Source organism: Dipodomys ordii, unplaced genomic scaffold (genome assembly GCF_000151885.1).
Source record: "Dipodomys ordii isolate 6190 unplaced genomic scaffold, Dord_2.0 Scaffold32, whole genome shotgun sequence".
Classification (NCBI taxonomy): Eukaryota; Metazoa; Chordata; class Mammalia; order Rodentia; family Heteromyidae; genus Dipodomys; species Dipodomys ordii.
This window is the reverse complement of record NW_012267248.1, coordinates 6,966,897-6,988,692: the sequence shown is the minus strand read 5'-3', so window position 1 is coordinate 6,988,692 and position 21,796 is coordinate 6,966,897. Positions and strand designations below refer to the sequence as shown.

General features: G+C 45.7%; 1 protein-coding gene across 1 annotated transcript in view; it reads right to left on the bottom strand.

Annotated features, from left to right (window-relative positions):
* The window catches only part of Rreb1 (ras responsive element binding protein 1), a 79,154-nt gene that overhangs the window by 8,075 nt on the left and 49,283 nt on the right, over positions 1–21,796 (bottom strand). Inside the window, exons 8-10 of the mRNA XM_013016722.1 lie at positions 13,106–13,295; positions 8,325–11,241; positions 483–644 (exon numbers count right to left, since the gene is read on the bottom strand). Coding sequence (XP_012872176.1) covers positions 483–644; positions 8,325–11,241; positions 13,106–13,295 — 3,269 coding nt within the window. The remainder of the gene's footprint in view (positions 1–482; positions 645–8,324; positions 11,242–13,105; positions 13,296–21,796) is intronic.

Here is a 21,796-nt window from a genome sequence, read left to right as displayed (position 1 = left end):
GATAAGCACCCTGTCTTGGTCTTCTATGATCCTCCCCATCAAGGACATGACACCTTCTGGCTGTTGCAATACTGAGGAGGCCCCAGAGGCGGGGGCGGGGGGGGGGTTCCCCACACCTGGAAGGCTTCGCAGTCCTTCTGAGGTGTACACACCAAAAGCTCAGAGTTCATACCTCATGCATCTCCCACCCCCCAACACCAGGAACAAAGGAGTCTTCTGCTAGGGAGGTGACTGATGGTCTTCCCTAGCACTGCCATCATTTCCCCAGGGCCCCAGGCTTCTGGCCAAGGCAGTCTGCCATGTGTCCATCTAGGGTGATCTCACCCAGGAGTCAGGCCCCCAGTCCTGGCACAGCCCCTTTCTTCTGGATTTCAAGTCCTACACAGACAGGGCAGTGGAGCTCCACCTTGGGTCCCGGAGCTCAAGTCACCTTTAACTGAGCCCTGCCCTCCTCTCTGTTCTCCAGCACCCAGAGGCTCTACCTGTGCTATCACGGGATCCAACATCCCCCTCTTTTGGGGGGATAAGCCCGTTTCTTCTCAGGGAGCAGGTGGTAACTCCGTGTTTGCGCAACTGGTGGCGTTCACAGTTAGATTTGGTAGAAAAGAAGGCATCGCATTTTTGACAAGGAAAGGGTTTCTGACCTGAAGCAGGGAAAAAAAAATATATTTATCTGGCTTCCTAATGCAAAAGAAAAAAAAGTCGCTTTTGAGTCATTCTCCTGGGATTAATGACATTTGTTTTATACCCTCCTCCAGCCCTCCCTTTTAAAAAACACAAAACTGAGAAACAGCATTGGCTAAAAAGGAACATTTTCCCTCCATCTGCATGGAATGGTTGAGTTTTTGTCTTCAAAATACTAAACAAAGTAGTAACAATAAGACCAAAATATATGTTTAAGGTAAAACAATGCAGGTACAATAAAAAATATTAAATAACAACAACAACAAAGTGAATGGAGAAATTTTAAGGCACAATAAGATGACACCTATATTCAACCATAACAAAAAGAGACTAATTACAAGCCTGGTATGTAATATGGATGCTGGGGAATCAAATAGGACAAGAAAGCAAGTCCAGGCCCCTGGAAAGTAGATATCCTTGGGGCTAAAGCAGGTAAGTCAGAGAGAGTCCCAACCCATAGTGGCAGGTCCCCCTTTCTGATCAGGTGCCTGTGGCTTCCCCAGAGACAGAAGCAGTGCAGCAGATTTCCTAGGACTCCTTCCAATTGGCTTGGACATCCTGCAATGACTTCAGCCCCAGGTCACTGTAATCCTCACTGGCAAGAGACAGGGCTTCTCATCCATTTATTCTTGCTCTGCGCTTCAGCTTGGTAGTAAACAAGTGACCGACACACACACACACAGCTAAATATGTCCTGGATCATGTGCTCCTCTTCAAGGATGTGCATGAAGAGGAACTGCTGGGCCAGCCTGGCCCCAAGCCTATCCTAGATCTACAATGGGGTTATCTGCTGAGAGGAAAGACCTGCTGTTCCTCCCCACCAGGGGGATTTTCTGCTTAGACTTGTCCGTTCTCTTTGATTTGGATTCCTTTTGTACTATATACACCATGTTTCACTGGAAGCTCTTTTTCCGTGTCCCAACTAGGTCTGTGGAAATGGATGGCAGGGGGAAAAGGATGAGTCAGGTCAAGTGGGAAGATGTGGATGAGAAAAGAGGGGAGGAAGGGAGAAGGGGGGAGAGAGAGGAGAAAAAAGAGGAGAAAGAAGCCGGGTGTCTGTGGCTCACGCCTGTAATCCTAGCTACTTAGGAGGCTGAGATCTGAGGATCATGGTTCAAAGCCAGTCCAGGCAGGAAAAGTCCGTGAGACTCTTATCTCCAATAAACCACCCAGAAAACCAGAAGTGGTTCAAGTGGTAGAGTGCTAGACTTGAGCTGAAGAGCTGAGGGACAGCGCCCAGGCCCAGAGTTCAAGCCCCAGATTGACCAAAAAAAAAAAAAAAGAGGAAAAAAGAGGAAGGGAAGAGGAAAGAGAAGAAGGAATGGGAAGAAGTGCAAGGGGAAGGAGAAGAGGAAGAAGGAAGAAGAAGAGGAAGGAGAAGGAGGAAAGGGAAGGATAAAGGGAAGAAGGATGAAGAAGAGAGAGAGGAGAAAGAACAAAGAAGGAAGAGAAAGATGAGGAAGGGAAACGCGGATGAGGTGGGAAGGGATTAGGTAAGCATCGGGTAAGAGAAGATGATGGTATCACGGATTTCTTCCCTTCCCTCCGATCATCAGATTCCACGTCCCAAGTTCTGATTTCACAGGGCAAAGTGCATGGCCTAATAGACTAGACTTCAGAGCTGCCACCTAGTACTGCTGTCTGTGAACTATAGGACTGCCACAGCCCTTCAACAGAGTCAAGAACTGACAGGGAGGCCATTGGCACATCTTCCTAGGGACACAAACCACACAGGGCCTTCATGTTTCCCTTTCATATTGTATTATCAGTCAAAGCCTGGGCTAATGCTGTGTTTAAAGCCAGGTGCTTCTAGAGGCCTGGCAGGACTTAATACTAGTAAGCCGGAGGGTTTCCCAGGGCAGGATCAGCATCGATGGTCACTGCCCAGCTGTTTGTAAGACACAATGGTAGATCCAGTACTGCCAAGGAGACAAAGAAATCAGGTTTGTATAGCAGGAATAATGAAATACAAGGGACATTTATTCCCTCCTGGGCTTAGTAATACTTTCCAGATTAAAATGTGTTTGTGACTTTAACTAAGTATCACTATTCCACAGTACCATGAAATATGTGAAATTTAAGTAATCACCTAATCTCAATTAAAAAAAAAAAGTGTGAGAAGGGATGGGTTAGGAGGGATGGGTGGCAATGTTGTCAGACACCTTGTATTCATATACTGCTTTGTAGAATGGGAACTTCTTTGTACAACTACTTAAAGATAATAATAAAAAAATCAAATTTGTCAACAACAAGAAAAAAATTTATGCTTCCAAATCTCCTTTGGAGCGATGTAAGAACACAGATGAACTGGGAGGGAGCTCAGTGGTAGACTGCTTGCCTAGTATACATGAGTCATTGGGTTTGAACCACAGCACTGTAAACAAAGGAAGAAGAGAAAAAAGGAACCCAGATATCTACAATAATCAAAGTCTACAGAACTAGAAACTTGGAAGGGTCAGATCAGAAACTCAAGAATTCTGTCATATACACATTTGGGGAGCCCTACAGGGAAAATCCACGGATGGCTTTAAACAGCCGCCCCCCCCCCCCCGACACAGGTCTGCAAGTGTTTTCTGTTAACTGTATAGAGATTATCCACATTTAAAGAGAGGGGGAAAAAAACTCCAAACAAACATAAAATAGAACTGGGATACAGCTCCAGTGGGCCAGTGCTTGCTTTGCAAGTCTCAGACCCAGTACCACAACCTCAAACAAACAACAAGACCCCATTTTTTTTTATGTTAGATGAGTTGCTTTTCAATGTCTGATGCATCTTTCAAACAACCTCTTGCTTATCACTAAGAATTAAGTACAATATTAAATAATGAATAAAATACTTCTTTTATTATTATGTGTCCCAAAGGCAACATAACATCTTCTCTGAGTCTGGCCAGACTTTGAGGAAGATATTCAGAAGCTGGGGTGTAGCTCATGGTGGATTAGGTGCTTATTTAGCATTTCCATCATTCCACAAAAAAAGCCAAAGAAAACCATGGAATCTAACTTTCCAACTGCTTAGTGCTTGGCCTCTAGGTTGATCCCAGGAGCCAGGATAATGGTCCATGATAAAAACACTAATTCTAAACTCAGCGACAGTTAAACAATATCTAATCATTGTATCATAGGAAGGTTCTCCAGAGTGACAACCAAAACATTACGAACTCATTTTCAACGCAAAAGTTTTCCTTTCTAAGCAACAATGTGTTTTCTGTCTTGTAGAAATATGGGAACTGTGAGCCCTTTTGGCATTTCGTAATTGGATGGATTTCAAAAGCACTGGTTACCTATATAGAAAGCATCACATGATTTTATTACCCTGGTAACTACCTCCATTATTTTCTAAAAGGGAAGTGTGTAAGAATACCTATAACCTGGAATTGCTTTTGTGCCCTGGGTCTATGCATCTCCTAATACCAATGAGAGTATTAAAACTGCCAGCCAGCCAGCATTCATTCACCAGAACAACTTGTCTAGAAAAACAGATAAGTCAGATGCTGGTGGTGTATGCCTGTAATTCTACTACACAAGAGACTAAGTTCTGAAGATAGAAGTTCAAAGCCAGCGTGGGCAGAAAAGCCCATGAAGTTCTTATCCACAGTTAACCAACAAAAAGCTGGAAGTAGAGGTGTGGTTCAAGTGGGAAAGCACCAGCCTTGAATAAAAAAAAGTCAAGTGAGAGCTCGAGGACCTGGATTCAAGCCCCAGTACCAGCACAAAAGAGAAAAAAAGACCTTGTACAATAAATGTCATTTTCAGGAATGCTCTGAGACAGGAACAAGAACAGAATGAGCAGTAAAAGCAAGTATGCTGAGGACATTGGGATCTTGTCCACCAAGAACAAGAAATGGAAATATCCTGTTCATGTTTCAAAGCAAGGCAGGGATAGAAAGATGGAAAGTTTGGTAGCTGCTTTTTCTTCTGTCTGATGGCAGCGCTCAAGCCTCCAGACTTCCTGCCAGCACTCCTCCAACTTTGAGGCAAAGACATCTCCCTTTGGGTATTTCCCCCCTCTCTGAATTTGGCGGAGGTATATACAGGGCTGGGTTAAAAGTAGCCAAAGCTGACATTTAAAGTTAAAAGGAGCCAAATACAACTGGTATCCCAGGCACCTCCCGCACTCAGGCAAGGACATCTTACTAATTTAAACTCTAAGGTTGTTGCCCACTGGCAGTAAGAGGGTTTGCAGAAAGAGTTTAGAACTGTCAAGAGCTCAAAACATCCAGAAGGAAGTAAGCAAGTGCAGCAGGGGAATCCTAGAACGAGAGAGCTGGAGGAGAGCTGATATCACAGTGGCAGACCCTGTCACCGTAGCGAGAGGAAGAAATAAGAACAAAGGCTGAAAGGGATGGGACTGTGTTTTTTGGCATACTGTCCTATACCTGTGGCCTAAAGATACAGGACAAGATAGTCAAGAGAGGAATAGGCAGCACAGTGCACTGTTGTCTCTAGAGGTGGTGACATGGTTCAGGGACAAAAGGGTGAGGAGCCAGGAACTGAGGTCATCCACAGGAAGCTACAAGGTGGGAAGACAGATGGAGAGGATGGAAGGAGGAATTCAGGTGTGTGTAGAGATTCTATGTGGGGACCAGAAAGACAACAGGTTCAACATAGTTCCTGGAATCTGATCTGGGAGGAGAGAGGGGCTGGAGACATCTAGCAGGTGGACCTCAGGCTGGGTATTTAACATCTGGTCTCTTTCTGCTGCTCTGAGGAGAGTGGGTGCACTGGAGAACAATAATACAAAGTATTGACACTAGGGTGGTAGTTATGTGAATTTGCCAACAGGGCAGGTAGAGGCTGACCTTCAGGACATACATAAGCAGTTTGCTTAACTACAGTTGAAGCTGGATATTGTTCAATGCTGGTAGCTAAATTCCAGACTCCTGGGTAGCTGTCAGCTATATTTTAATACCATACTTTAAAAAAAAAGCCCCCAAATTCTAAAAAATGTGTTTCCTGTATACTACCTTTGATCTCAGGGTTGCTGCCGAGTTAAAACTTTAACTTCCACATTTTTTTTCAAATGATATTAAAATTTTTATATATATATGTATATATATATATACATATACATATATATATATATTTGTTGTTGTTGTCAAATTCCACGTTTTTAAAGTGTATTCTTTTTAGCCCCATTTTTTGGACAGTGTCTCACAGATGTCATGTGTGTCTGACAGACAGCAGAGTTGTCCTGCAGAAAAATCTCAGGTCTTTGGGAAGATGATTTCTTGGCTCCTTATAGCTCTAGCAGTCAATGAAAAGACAATATTCTCAACCAGTACCAGACATAGCTGAGAGTGTAATATGCCATGATCTAATCAAGGTGATGCTGAGATTGTACCAGGAGTATAAACAATGAGACTCTGCAAAGAAGGTTAGTGAAGGACAATGGGCATGAATTTTTACACAGTACCCAACATAATTCTGAACCACAGGTGTGTTCTCTCTTATCTAAAAGCACTTCCCAGTCTCAGGTGAGAACTCAGTAATACACAGGAAGAGCTCTGTTAGAGGATCAGCTGGCCACACACACTCTGACCATGGTGCAACTACAGGGAAGTCCTGGCTCTGACCTGGACTTCTGCCTGTACCTGTAATTAATCAGAGGACCATTGTTAACTAGCCTTCCTATACCTTCATTTCCTCAAGACAGCACTGACCTCAGGACTATTACAAGGATCAACTCTCCCTTCACTAAGTCTTCCCTGTTCAAGTTCATATCTCCTGATTTTAAACTAACAATGACCTTTTGGCAAGCCAGGCAATTACAAGGACTCTAACTGATGTCTCAGGCATCTGCTCTTGAAATCCTGGCTGCTCTAGCTTCTTTGGGAGATTGTCAGTTTGCTGGGGACAGACACATGTGAGGACAGATGCCTCATCAGAGGAAAATGTGCAGTTTCTTCCAAGTATCTGGAGGAGCATGAGCAAGGCTGGGAGATGGCAAGGAGAGATGGGAGAGGGGAGTAAAGCCAATCACGAGATTCAGACCATCTGCTTCCTGAGAAGCAGTAACAGAAATTTAACTTCTCAAAGACTCTGCAGGTGACAAACAGGTATCATCCAAAAGGGGCAGGCATCAAAAGATACTCCCATGAGTGACACCTTCTCTGAATCACGGTCTTCATGAGCACTGTTACTTGACTTTGTGTGTGTGTGGGGAGGGGGGGGGGAGGAGGAGAAGACAGCCTGAAAAGACAGCATGTGTTTTATTGAATCTAGAAATTCCGGTTCCATTGTGAGTCCTCCCTGGATGGGCACTGCTGACTTCCTCAACTAAAGGCCCCACAACACCAGGAAACAACACCCTAGCTATGTGGCAATCTCGGGTGACCAGAGCAGCTGGGAGAGTAACCCTAAACTACCTAGCCACAACTCCACAGCTTCTCTTCCCTTTCCAGTCTCCCCCACATACTGTTCTGGTTTCCAATGACTCTCTATGAACTCCCTTCTGCTGCCGACCCTCAGCTAGAAGACACTGCCTTCCGTAAACATCTCAGAACACTGTGGGGTCAAATTCCGCATCCTTCCCCACCCCCGGCCCCCGCCCCGCCGGGTCAAACTGCTATAGAATTCTCCTCTACCTCCAGTTACTGCACTTCACAAAAATATAGGCTGGTGTTAAATTCTAGCTTCAGATCAACAATAAAGAATACCTCAGTGTATCTTAAATTCTATACTAAAAAAATATTTTTCTTGATCTGAAATTAAATTGAACTGTTGTTAATTTACCTAAGGTAAATTACCTGGACTACCACATATACAGTAACTACGGTTTGGTTTTTGGGCCCTACCTATTTGGATTGTAAATTCCAAAGGACTAAGGATCTCGTATAATTTATTCTTATTTCAATGATGTAAATCCTGAAAGACTATTCAGACAAGTCTACCATTTTGATAATTTCAGTATGTTATTTAGAATGTCAGTCACATCTGGAGAACAGCAGTCATACTCTATGGAACAGCAGACTTCTTAGTATAAATAAAATTTTAAAACATTCCACTACCACCCATCACCAATTTTCAAACTAAACAGAAGAAAAAAAAATCAAAATAAATAGAAGATGCAAGCACCTCAAGCGGGAGGAAAGAACCAGCTAGGTAATATTTCCCTTTACAGATACATGGTGGGCAAAAGAACTCCACTGAGTGTTCAGAATTTCAAAAGCTGTATGAGGATACCAGGATGGAATTTCTCATGGCACAGCACTGAGCACATTATGCTCCAATACTTTAATACAAAGTCCCACTTCTCTGGAGCCACCTCCATGCTTAACCCTGCAGCTAAATCTCAAACTTTCTTAGGGAAGGGGATGGACAGAAGGAACTGAGGGAGGCTACAGGCCTATGATTATTACTTAAACATGAAAACACCCTCTTGAATATGTTCAAGAGCTGCCCTTAGTGGCTTAACCATAGGCTGGGTCATGTGGTATCTAAGAGCAGAGGGGAAAGAACATCATCCTCAGGCAAAGACTGGCTTCTAAGAATAAGAACAGAAGGGAGGAAGGATGAATGGAGTGTAGGAAATAGGTCCTAGACATTTAATTCCACAGCCCTTGCTCATCCCTTCCCTGAATGGCCTTCCTGCCAAGAGGTAGGACTCACCACCCAGTGAGCCCTGGAGGCCTTCTTACCAGTGTGTGTGAGCATGTGCCTCTGGAGAGAGCTGGCCCAAGGGAAGACCCGGGGGCAGTGGGGACAGTTGATCTTCTGTAGACAGTTGGCATAGGAGTTCCGCTTTGCCCTTAGCAGCCTGTCTTCGGCAGGACTCCCCTGCTCCTCATCGCTGGGCCCGTGGTGGTCGGCGGCAGCTCCAGCTATCTCATCCTGAGCATCGTCCTCTGCAGTCTGCAGAAATGGACTGAACTTGTTAGTGTCTGTGGTGGCCAGCATCTTCTCAATGCTGGCAAACTCCCCACTGGAGTCCAGGTCTACACCGCCACTGTTGGCACGGGGCCGGCTCCTCATCCCCTTTCTTCGGCCCCTCTTTTTGGATAAGCTAGCTGGCCCTGGCTCAGTAGGTGATACCGCCTCTGGGCTGCTGGTTCTGGGGTCACTGCATGCAGTGGGGCTTGTGGTGTCTGAGGGGGCAATGGTGGCTTTGGGGATGGAGCCTCCTGAGCTGTCTGCAGCAGCAGCAGCCGAGCTTGATGGCCCTGGGTCTGCCACTGTGGTCTTCAGCAAGGTGGGGGCTGATGACACAGATGAGATGATCTGGGCAATGGAGGCCAGTGGGGGTAGCTCTTCTGTCATGGGGGGCTTTGGCAAGAGGAGTGGGGGTTTAGGCCGCAGCGGCCGCAGCAAGGCTGGGTTGCTTAAGAGGGCAGAGTTGTTTATGAGGGCAGCGCTGCTGATGAGAGCGGAGGAGTAGATGGGGACCGCCAGCTGTACTGAACCCTGCAGGGGTTGCGTGTGGGGTTCCAGGGAGGCCGCTGTGGTGGCCGCCACCCCAGTGCCCGTGGGGTTTTCCAGGATCCCAGTGGGCCCTACAGTCACTGGCAAGGTAGGGCAAGGTGGTGGGCAGGGAGAGAGCTGCTCAGCGTTCCCAGCTTCCGGCTCGAGCTTCCTGGCTTCACTGGGAGGAAGTGTGTCCTTGTCTCCTTTCTTGAAGTTCTTGGGGATAGACAGGTCGATGGGCTCCATGGAGCAGTCATAGGGGGAGGTCAAGGGAGAAGGGCTCAGGAAAGAGGAAACATTTTCCTGCTTCACTTGGACCAAGGCCAGGCCCTTCTGAGAAAAGTCCAGAGGCTCGTTGAAGTCCATTGCGAAGCTGCTAGCGGGCTCCAACTTCACGGAGACGTGGTGAGGCAGGGGCTGGGTGGGGCTCACATGAAGAAAGCCATTTTGAGGCTCCAGGAAGGTAGCCAGGGGCTTGCAGTCACCAAAGGCAGCACAGCCGCTCTCCTGGCCCCGCCCGGAGGCCTCGGCAGGGGTCTCTGCAGGGCCCAGGCCGCCGTTGTCATCCACTGCGAGCACGTAGTTCTCAATGTCGTGTTCGGGCACATGCAGGTGCTGCTTGAGGATGTGATGGATGCAGTTGCGCTTGGCCGTGAAGGCGGCGCTGCACTCCTTACACTCGAAGGGCTTGCGGCCCTTGTGGCAGCCGCCCAAGCCGCGGCCACAGTGTGTGCGCATGTGGATGCGCAGGGCACGGTAGTGCTTCAGGTCCTCCCCGCACAGCCGGCACACCGTGTCCGGCGCGCAGAAGGCGTCCACCAGCTCCGCCGTGCTGCTGCTCACGTACTCGATGTTCTTCTCGATGTCTTTGCGGGTAGCCTTGAGGTGCTTCTTGCGCAGGTGCCGCTCGCAGTTGGCCTTGACGGTGAAAGGATAGTGGCAGATCTTGCAGATGTAAGGCCGCTCCCCGCTGTGCGTGCGCAGGTGGCGGATGAGCGCGGCCTTGTCTGCAGCGATGTAGTCGCAAATGTTGCACTGGTAGGGTGAGATGCCCAGGTGGGAGCGCACGTGGGCACGCAGGACTCCAGAGAAGGCAAACACCTGGTTGCAGAAGCGGCAGGGGTAGAGCACCTTACGCATAGCCGGTGTCTTCTTGCCCCCTGGTCCGGTCATAATGGCCTTAAGGTCTCCCTCTGTGATCTCCTGCTTGATCTTGGCCTCCATGCTTAGGGGCAGCAAGGCCTCAATGATGCTGTCCTGCTCCAGCTGTGTTTTCATCTCAGGTTGGCCTGGCAGCTCCACCCTTGGCTGCTGTAGGAAGAGCTGTGGGGCCATGTTTGGCTGGGCCCCGGACTTGGACTGCAGCAGGTGGGCATTGGAGGCTGCCTCCACAGACCCTTTAAGGAGCTTCAGGGGCGGTGGTGGGAGGCTGGGGCTGATGCAGCCCGGGGAGGCCTGCTGTGCATTGACGAGAGGTGGGGGTGTGGAGGTAGCCACTACTGTCCGGGGTGTGACCAAGGGCTTTGGCTTCAGAGGAGGCATGTGCTTGAAAATGGCCTGCAGGGGGGTTGCAGGGGCCTTGGACAGAGGCGGAAGACTGATTTGTGGGGGAGCCGAGGCTGCCATCTTCAGAATCTGCTGGATGTCTGCCAGCTCAATGGCCGACTCCCCAGAGATGGGCTTGACCACAATACTACTGTCTGGCTGGATGATGAAGCCCTTCTGGAAGGGCTGTAGGGATAGATGCTTCATGTTCTCCTTAGTAGCTGGGAGGACTGTGAGAGAACCGCCTAGAGAAGCAGCTTCAAAAGGAGACAGACTCAGCATGCTGGTGCAGCCAGGGTCCTGAGGTAGCTGACACTTGAGTGTCTGGAGCTGTATTGCTTGGTTGTCATCCGGCAGGGATTCCTCCACAGGGGCAGGCCTGACATCTTTGGTGTGCTGCAGGCCCAGCAAGGCCAAAAAAACCTTCTGGTCCACGGCATCACCAGCCAGGGTCTTGGCCTGCAGCTCTTCCCGTCCCTGGTCCACGGCACTGTGTGTCTGCTTATGCAGGGTGAGCGAAGAGAACATGGGGAATGCCTTGTCGCAGGTGTCGCAGACGAAATGGTGCTGTTCGCTGATGCACCTTCGCAGGTTTGTTTCACACCAGGCCTGTGTGGAACCCACCAGAAAAAGCAAGGGAACAAAGGTGAAGATGAGAGATGCAAGAAGTATTTGCTGCCTGAGAATGCAGCTTTCTCTATTAATATCTAAGGAACTGACCTTTCCCTGATTGGTAATCTGGGTCTGAATTAGAAACATTGGAAAGTGCTAGGTACCAGTGGCTCATTTCTGTAAGCCTAGCTACTTAGGGAGCTGAGATCTGAGGATCAGGGTTCCAAGCCAGCTTGGGCAGTCAAATCCAAGATTTATCTTCAGTTAACCAGCAGAAAGGCTAGATGTACAGGTGTGGCTCAAGCACCAGCCTCGAGTGAAACAGCCTAGTGATAATACAAGGCCTTTGAACTCAAGGGCTTGCACTGGAATATAACACTGAAATTCCTCTATATAGTTTAAGCAAGCAAATAAAAAATGTTAAAAAAATAAAAATAACTGATCAAGATGCATTACTTATAAACTGACATGTTAAACTGAAACTCCTTTGTTCAACTACTTTTAAATAATAATAAAGAGCAACAAAATAAAATGATCACTCACCTCTGAGTACAGAAGGAAAAAAATGGCAAAGTATCAAAAGATGCTTTGATCAATCAAGAGCATCCTCATCAGGAAGATGCTGACGTACAGGAAAGTAAGATCATCATGAAGGTAGAATTCTTTCCTTTGGAAAATGATGCCTCACAAGGCTAGGAGTGACAGGGGTTAGGGGACTAGCCACCTCTGTGAGGGGACATTGCTGTGGGAGGGGCAGGAGGGAAGATCACCAGTCAGGGGGTTGTTGATTGGCACACACGTGGAACAGCCCACTGAACTTGAGTCCTGTGCACCTGAGGAACTTCAATGTTGATACTTCAACATTGAAGCTCAGGTTTATAGTATGGGGGAAAAATAACTTCCAAATAGACTTAGCAGATTCTGTATAAGCAGAGAACAAATATGGCTCTTCTTATATAAGCCAATAATACAAGGCATTTTTAACAGAATTTAGCAGGATTTCTAAGTTTTTATAAATCCTAAAAACATCTAGCTGCGATGTAGATAGTAAAGAAAGGTTTAAACATATAAATTTAAATTTCAAGTAGGGCTTGAGTAGGGAGTGTGAAAAATTCTCTGTGCTACATTACAAAGCCCCAATGAATGGGCAAAAGGCAGTGTGTAGTAAGCTAGATTTATAGCCCAATAAAACCAAGGGAGACTGAAAGGGCCAACATGAATTTTAAGAAAAATGGCTTTATAAAAAGATGAAATCCAGCTGGGTACTAGTGGCTCACATCTGTAATCCTAAATACTCAGGAGGCTGAGATCTGAGGACTGCGGTTCAAAACCAACACTGGCAGGAAAGTCAGTGAGGCTCTGATCTCCAATGAATACTCAAAAAAAAGCCAGAACTGGTGCTGTGGCTCAAGTGGTAGAGTGCTAACTTCAAGCAAAAAGCAGCTCAGGGACAGCACCAAGACCCAGAGTTCAAGCTCCAGGACTGACCACAAAAAAGAAATGCAACTGATAACATTTTAAAGAGAGAGGGGGGCTGGGAATGTGACTGAAAGTAGTGTGCTTGCCTTGCATGCATGAAGCCCTGGGTTTAATTCCTCAATACCACACACATAGAAAAAGCCAGAAGTGGTGCTGTGGCTCAAGTGGCAGAGCACTAGTCTTGAGCAAAAGAAGCTCAGGGACAGCGCCCAAGCCCTGAGTTCAAGCCCCAGGACCGGCAAAAACCAAACCAAACCAAAACAAAAAATCAGAACAAAAAAATCACAAAAAAAACAAGAAAGGGAACTTCAGGGTAAGGCAGTTTAGTCTTAGTTCATGAACCCTCAATGTAGATACAAGCTCAAGGGCTCCAAAAGAATACCTGAGAAATTCGAGGAAACTTCCTACAGGAGAAGTCAGTGAATCCTAAGTCATGGAAGCCAGCAGGAATCGAAGGGTTGTTCTGGATAAAAGGTCTTCCCATAGCATCCCTGGGAAGCTGTTTGTGGACAAGTGCATTGTGGCGCAGCAGTCCCCTATGTGTTCGAAACGTGATGCAGCAAATGTCACATCTGGAGAAGGGAGAAGCAAAGACACAAGGAGGCAATCCAGTCAGTTTCCACTGGTCTGTTAGTTTTTCATTTTTTTGTGGCTTCACTTCAATTGAGCAAAATAAAAAGGAAGCCTGTCTGCAAATGGTTAGCACCAAAAACCTCTTTGAATGAATGAATGAATGAATTTTTTTGCTGCTGATCCTGGGTCAGGATCAGGGCTCTCTTCCTGAGCTTTTTTGCTCAAGGCTAGTGCTCTACCACTTCAGCCATTGCTCCACTTCTAGCTTTTTGGGGTGTTTGATTGGAGATAAGAATCTCATGGACTTTCCTGCCTAGACTGGCTTTGTACTGTGATCATCAGATCTCAGGCTTCTGAGTAACCAGGTTTATAGGCATGAACTGCTAGTGCCCAACCTTTGAATTTATTTTTGAAAATTATATCCTAGAAAGTCTAGGTACCCAGTCTTTACAGTAGTACAAAATCTATACATGACTCAGACATCCAAAGTCTGTATACAACAAAAAGACAGCTTGGAGATGGGTGCCAGTGGCTCACATCTATAATCCTAATCTCAGTTTGAAGACTGCCCAGGCAGAAAAGCCCTCACGAGACTCTGATCTCCAATTAACCACTCAAAAACTGGAAGTGGAGCTGTGGCTCAAGGGGTAGAGTGCTAGCCTTGAGCACAGAGGCTTCAACATTCAGGCCCCACAACTGACAAAACAAGAAAAAAAGTTTGGGACCCTTGAATCCCTCTTGAAGACCTATGTTATCTGAACCATAAAATGCAAAGAAATTATTTCAGAGAGTTTTCCCACCCTCAGCTCATTGGATTCTAATTATTGTAAATGTGTAACATATATTTAGCTAGGTGATCATGGCTCATGTCTATATTCTAGCTACTCAGGAGCTGAGATTTGAGGATCAAGGTTTGAAGCTAGAGCAGTTAGATAAATCTTAAGAGACTCTTCTCCAATTAACCTTAAAAAGCTAGAAGTGGAGGTATGGCTACAGTGGGAGAGTGCCAGTTGTGAGCAAAAACCAAGCTAGAATTTGAGGCCCCGAGTTCAAGCTCTAGTGCTGGTACAAAAGAAAAAGCATATATTTATGCAACACATACATCAGAATCCCTGGCATCTGACAGGGATAAAATAATTATATTCTCTAATTGGTAGACTAGTAGTAAAGAACTGTGATTGCATATTAAACTCTGATATAACCACCATTATCTGAATAATAAATAACCATGGTTTCCACATACTGAGCTTACATTAAGTACAAGCCCTGCCTGAGCAGTCATACAAAGCCAGAAGGCTGGTATCACAATCCTCACCTTACAGATGAAAACACTGAAGCTTTAAAATGCTCAACTGTGTGAACCTGGCCATATAGCCAGGAAGAAGCAAAGACAAAAATGTAAGGTCAAGTTCCTGTTGATAACAAGGCTGTCTGTCTCTCTTCCCTGAGAGACTCCCACAAATTCAGTACACTTAAATGACATAATCCTTAAAACAAACAAACAAGAATAACAAGAACAGAACCAAGCTAGGCACTACCTCATGCCTGTAATCCTGAGACCTGGAGGACTGAAGTTCAACGACAGAAGTCTGAGAGACTCCATCTCTAAAATGACACCCCCCCCTCCAGCAAAACGCTGGGCTGTAGGTATGGCTCAGCTTGTAGAGCATCTGCTGAGCAAGCAAGCTGGGCAAGTATAAGGCCCTGAGATCAAACCTCAGTACTAAACAAAAACCCTACAATAGTCAGATACTATTGGCTTACACCAGTAATGTTAGCTTCTTCAGGAGGCTGAGATCTGAGCACTGAGGATCCAGACCAGCAGACAAATCTGAGTATTCCAATTAGCTAGCAGAAACAGTACAAGTGGAGGTGTGCCTCAAGTGGTAGATCAGAGAGCTAATCAAGAGAGAGGCCCTGAGTCCAAGCCCTAGTAATTGGCTTTATGTATATGTGTGTGTGTGTGTGTGTGTATGCAAGTACATGCATGCACATGCCCAGTACATGTAAACATGCACGCGCGCATGTAAACACACACACAAAGCCACACTACTATCAGCATCCCCTAGACCTGCTCTAAATATAGCCACTGCAGCCCCATGTAGCTATTTAAATGGAAATGAAAGTTCCTCATTTGTTTTGGCCTCATTTCTGCAGCATGTCTGTGTCCTGAGCAGCATTCCATTTACTCATACGATTGCATCAAGCACTTACAATTGCACTGCTTTAGAGAGAAACAATGTGCTCCCATTTCTGCTAGAGGCTAGTGCCCTACTACTTGAGCCAGAGCTCCATTTCCAGTTTTGGTGGTTAATTGGGTATGAGTCTCACAGGCAGGAACTTCCCTGCCCAGGCTTGCTTTGAACCTTAGGTCTCGAGCTCCTGAGTAGCTAGAATTAGGGGCATGAACTACCTGTGGTCAGCCTCTACCACATACATTTTAATGCAACTTTTTTTTTGTTTTTTTTGCTATGAAATTCTTTCTCTGGAAAAAGCAGATAATGAAATCACTGATGAAGCAGCTGAACTCCATCTGGTGGAAGTACTGAAAGACAGAAGTGCCAAGTATGTGCAGCCCTGTTTGTTTTATTGCTACCCAGGCAGGGTACGGCACAACATGGTCCCTGTCATATATCCAACTAGAGGACCTCTCCCTAGCAAGATTCCTGTCATTGTTCAACTACATTTAGACTACGTGGTTTCTACAAGCCATTTAAAACACCATGTGCCTTTTGAGGGGAGTCTGCTGAGCTCCCCAGCTGCAGTCAAGGCCCCAAGGAAGGGCTGGACTCAGATAACCCAGAACACTTTGAAGGATCAAAAGAGCTCACACCATGAGCTGGTGTGATGGTGTAGCCTATACCTCCCAAACAGGGCATAGTCCTGGGGAGACTCCAAACCACAAGCACCATTACTTGCCAAAGTGCCCAGGGGTCTAAGTAACAGGTTAGAAGCAATGTGGACACAGTTCTCTGGGCAGGGGTCTATTTCTGAGCTACACACACATCACAGTGGTCTTGGAGGTAGATGAGAGCCACCATCCTAGTCTACTGCCCCGGAAACAGAGCTCCCTCACTTCAGCTCTCCCAGGTACAAGCTCAACCGTACGTACATGGTCACCAATGCAACTCCTCACTACCGGTCTAAAAGGATGCAATGTCTAAAGGGAAACTGTTTGATGACATTAAGAAATTAAGGATAGGGCTGGGAAGGTGGCTCAGTGGTAGAGCACTTGCCTTGTATGCATGAGGCCCTGGGTTTGATTCCTCAGCACCACATAAGCAGGAAAAAAAAAAGCCGGAAGTGGCGCTGTGGCTCAAGTGGTAGAGCGCTAGCCTGGAGCTGAAGAGCTGAGGGACAGCGCCCAGGCCCAGAGTTCAGGCCCCACGACCGTACCCCCCCCCCAAAAAAAAGAAATTAAGGATAATCTCTTAGTTCTAATAATATTTTGGCTATCATCTTTTATAGAAGTCTTTAAAAAAAACAAGAGCTGGGCACTGGTGGCTCACACCTGTAATCCTGGCTACTCAGTAGGCTGAGATCTGAGGATCACCGTTCAAAGCCAGCCTGGGCAGGAAAGTCTGTGAGACTCTTATCTCCAATAAACCGCTAGAAAACCAGAAGGGGCACTGTGGCTCAAATGGTAGAGTGCTCTCCTTGAGCTGAAGAGCACAGGGACTGTGCTCAAGCCCAGAGTTCAAGTCCCACGACCCACCAAAAAAAAAGAGGCATAATGAAATAGTCATAATTGAAGTGCATGCACCATCCAGGATGGGGTTAAGATCCAACGATGCAGTGAGAGCTGGTAATTCCTGAAACTGGGTAAAGGGATATTGGGAGTTCATTATACTATTTCCTCTACTTTTGTATACCTTCTTTCTATAAGTTTCAATGTTCAAACCACTACCTATTGACTGAGTAGAATTCCAATCAGTTGGAAAGGGTGGGCAGGTAGGCCTGACAAGTTTGCTACAATACTGTGAATTCTGCAACACCTTTCAGGTTTAAAAAAAAAATTAAAGAAATATTTACTGTGTGTTGAAAAAACTGTAGGTCAGTAAGTTTGATGTGCATGTATCTACCTTATTTAACTGAGAAATGTGTGTATACATGCATATATATACACACACACACAAGCATATACAATGTACTAATTGCATTATAAAATATGAAAATAGAAATACTTAAAGGGTGAGATAAAATATTTCTTCTTATAAAGAGCTTCCTGAATATACTAACTTTAGAAACTATTATTTTATTGCATTATTTATTGCCATGAATATTCAATGAGAGTAGTATCTGTATGTTATAAAGGACATGAAGAATATACCCTTAATTTAGCAAGCAGATTTTACTATACTCTTATGGCAGCAATGATTTTTATTTTTTGTACCAGTATCAGGGTTTAAACTCTGGGCCTTGAGCTTGCTCAGATATTTGCTCAACTGGCACTCTGCTACTTGAGCCATACACCCCCAGCCTGGCTTTTTGCTGGTTATGGAGTATCTTTTCTGCCCCATTGACTTCAAACTTCTGGATCTCAGTGTCCTGAGTATCTAGGGTTACAGACATGAGCCATTGGCACCTAGCCTGGTGGCAATAATTTTAATAAACCAGTCTGTCTGTCTCCTCCATTCTCTTGCCTTCCTATTACCTTTTCCCCTCTCTGGACAGTTTTATGTATGTGATAGGTGCTCAATAAACACATGTAAAACTTACTTAGCACCAATCAGAAGTTTTGTGTCTCCATGCAAGGTGGCTGTGAAGGGGGGGGCAGGGGGCAGGGCGGGGTAGTGGTGGTAAGTGGATGGGCTCAGAGGAATAGTTCAGATCATGGACAATTCTTATTTTTATTTCCACTGCTTGCATTGTAAAATGTCTCATATATGACTAGGTAAGAAATGCCTGTGACCTTGTTAATAAGCAGATTCCTAGATCCTACTCCAGATCCTACTCCTGTAAGTTAGGCAAGTTTGAAAAACAAATGACAGGGCTAGGAAGGTGGCTCCGTCGTAGAGCGCTTGCCTTGCATGCCTGAGGCCCTGGGTTCGATTCCTCAGCACCACATAAGCAAAAAGATAAAAGCCGGAAGTGGTGCTGTGGCTTAAGTGGTAAAGAGCTAGCCTTGAGCTGAAGAGCTGAGAAACAGTGCCCAGGCCCAGAGTTCAGGCCCCATGACAGGACCCCCCCCCCAAAAAAAAGAAAAATGACAAGAGTATCAAATCTAGAAACATTCTGAGATGTTAGAACTCCTGCAGAAACAAACTGCTTTATTCATCTTTGTATCTTCTTCTCTTTTCCTTCTCTAAGCCTCAGCTTTGCTTTTCACCTGTGGTGGACATCTTTGGGGTTACTCTATTCAGAGTGAATGTTGTGAAAACGACAAGCCTCTATTCGACCATTATTTTATCTTGCGAGGGAAAAAGCAGAAATCCGGAAAAGCCGATTTCCTGACATATATGTTAACAAACATAAAAATGTAGGCAGGAAAGGCTGGGGTGGTGGTGCACACCTGTAATCCCATTATTTCAAGAGGAACTGGAGACCAGCCAGGGTTCCAGAGAGCCCTTGTTTCAACCTCACATTGGCTCCCCCACCCCTCCCCCAAGTAGGAAAACCTGAGTTTAAACTTTCAATATTTTCTCTCTTTATTCAAGAAAAAAAAAGCAATCTCAGTACTTTAATTTAATCTGGAGATTCATTGGGGGGGGGAATGTTTTTCTTGATAAATTCTCTGTTCTTTACCAAGGGGATGCTTCTTCATTCCATACCACCTGTATGTATCCCTAGCTCTGAAGAGAAGTACATCTTCTCTCAGCCTGCATGCCCCACTTATTACTGTGTGGCCTACGTTAGCCTACTTACAGTCTGTATAGTCTGCATTAAGTCTAGATCTGCCCTTATGCTTCCATTTTTATCAGACTTCAGCCTAAGCATTCCTGTTCTATGTTTTTGAGATAAAGCCTCACTATGTCACCCAGGCTGGCTTCAAACTCTTGGATTCAGTCGATCCTCCAGCCTCAGTCTATTTCTCTTCTGAAAAACATTTAGAATATCATCTCCCAACCAAGCTGCTAAAAACTAGAGGGAAGAAAATCTGCTTCCAGTACGCTGTGAGATTAGTTAGAAGAACACCAGCAGAAAAACACTGGCCTTCCTGTTTTGACAATTCCCACCTGATGATAGACCTTAACTAAAACTAGGGTAGATATGTCTTTATCAGGTGGAGACACTCTGGCACAATGGCCCTCCTCCCGCCCCTCCCTAGAAGGCTTTGCAACCTCTTTTCTAAGAAGCAATCCAAGGACAATGGAGGTCATTGTAAATCTGTGGACTGTGCTTGCAGGATGCAGAGCTGGCGGCAGGTGCCGCTCTCAGAGTATTTGCAAACAGCTTGTCAGTCTTCATTAAGGCCTCAGCCATTGACTGGGTGATCCCCAGGACTCCATCCTCACTCCTGGTTTGTGGGCTATCTCAACAGTATCAAAAATTCAAGAGAAAGAACAACTGCAAAATATTTAGATGAGGTAGAACTCAAAGAGAATTATAGCAATCCAGTAGACACTATGTTGGAAATGAACTATAAAACTTGGGGCTGGGAATGTGGCTTAGTAATAGAATGCTTGCCTAGCATGCATGAAGCCCTGGGTTCTGTTTCTTACTACCATGTAAACAGAAAGAAAAAAAAAAGTGGAGCTGTGGCTCAAGTGACAGGGTGCTAGCCTTGAGCCAAAGAAGCTCAGGGACAGAGAGAGCCCAGACCCTGCGCTCAAGCCTCAGGACTGGCAAAAAGAAAAAAAAAAGAATGAATTTTGCAGGGCACCGGTGGCTCACGTCTATAATCCTAGCTGTTCAGGAGGCTGAGATCTGAGGATTGTAGTTCAAAGCCAGCCCGGGCTAGGAAAGTCAGTGAAACTTTCGTTGTTGTTGTTGGTCGTGGGGCTTGAACTCTGGGCTTGGGTGCTGCCCCTGCCCTCAAGGCAAGCGCTCTACCACTTGAGCCACAGCGCCACTTCTGGTTTTCTAGTGGTTTATTGGAGATAACAGTCTCACAGACTTTTCTGCTGGGGCTGGCTCTGAACAGTGATCCTTAGATTTCAGCCTCCTGAGTAGCTAGGATTACAGGTGTGAGCCACAGGCTGAGACTCCAATTAACCACCAGAAAAACCAGAAGTTCAAAGCCCAAAGTTCAAGCCCTGTGACAGATAAAACAAAAGAAAACTTGTTGGTGGGGACAGGAAGGAAAAACTGGGAGAGAGCAAAGGAAGGAGTGACATTGTCCAAAAGAAATGTACTTATTACCTGACTTATGAAACAGTAACCCCTCTGTACATCATCTTTATAATAATAATTTAAAAAAGAATTACAGTGGAGAAAGGGCTGTAGATCAATGTCATTTTGCAAGAGATTTGACAATGTGCCAGAGAGTATTTTTATAAATCAGTTTGCCTCTTGATTTTGGGGCAACAGAGATGGCCCTATGTGGGAAGCTGAAAATTTTTTTTTTTGTAGCAGCCTCCTAAGTGTAGGGATTACAGGTATGAACCTCTCTGTGCCTACCTGAACCAACAATTACAAATGGAAACCAACTCCGCTGTCAGTAAAATAACGTATTCTTGGGAAAGTTCATCTCTTTGTGGAACCCAAGGAAACTATCAGTCAGTAATCACTGACATGATACCTTCTAACCGCCCCCCCCCATTATATTAATGTAGATTGCTCTCAGGTTAAAAAAAAGTGTAAAAATTTGATTCAAAAAAGGACAGTTCATAGTGAGAGCATTACATATGAAGTATAGCAGTGAATACAAAGACAGACTGTGGCCTGAGCTTAGTTTCTAGTAACCTTGCCCAGTAGCTCAGTACAGTGAACCCCAAAGCTCTGTCCTCACCCAAGGCAAGGGACTGGTGCTTGTTCATTCTGTGTACACCCAAGTTCTAGCACAAGTTAGCCAATACTTCCATAAGATTGGGGGTTGGAGGAGGGAAAGAAGGAGAAAAATGAGGGAAGGGGTTAATAAGTTAGATAAGAAATGTAATCACTACCTTACTTATGTAACTGTAACCCCTCTGTACATCACCTTGACAATAATTTTTTTTTGGGGTCCGCTTGTGGGGCCTGAACTCTAGGCCTGGGCTCTGTCCCTCAGCTCTTCAGCTCAAGGCTAACGCTCTACCACTTGAGCCACAGCGCCACTTTCGGCTTTTTTCTTTTTTCTTATGTGGTGCTGAGGAATCGAACCCAGGGCCTCATGCATGCGCTCTACCACTAAGCCACCTTCCCAGCCCAACAATAAAATTTTTTAAAAAGATGATAACAAATTCAAATTTAAAGCTGGGTGTTGTGGCTCACACCTGTAATCCTAGCTATTCAGGAGGCTGAAATCTGAGGATCACAGTTCAAAGCCAGCCTGGGCAGGAAACTCCGTGTGACTCCTTTTTTTTTTTTTTGTTGGTCGTGGGGCTTGAACTCTGGGCCTGGGCGCTGTCCCTCAGCTCTT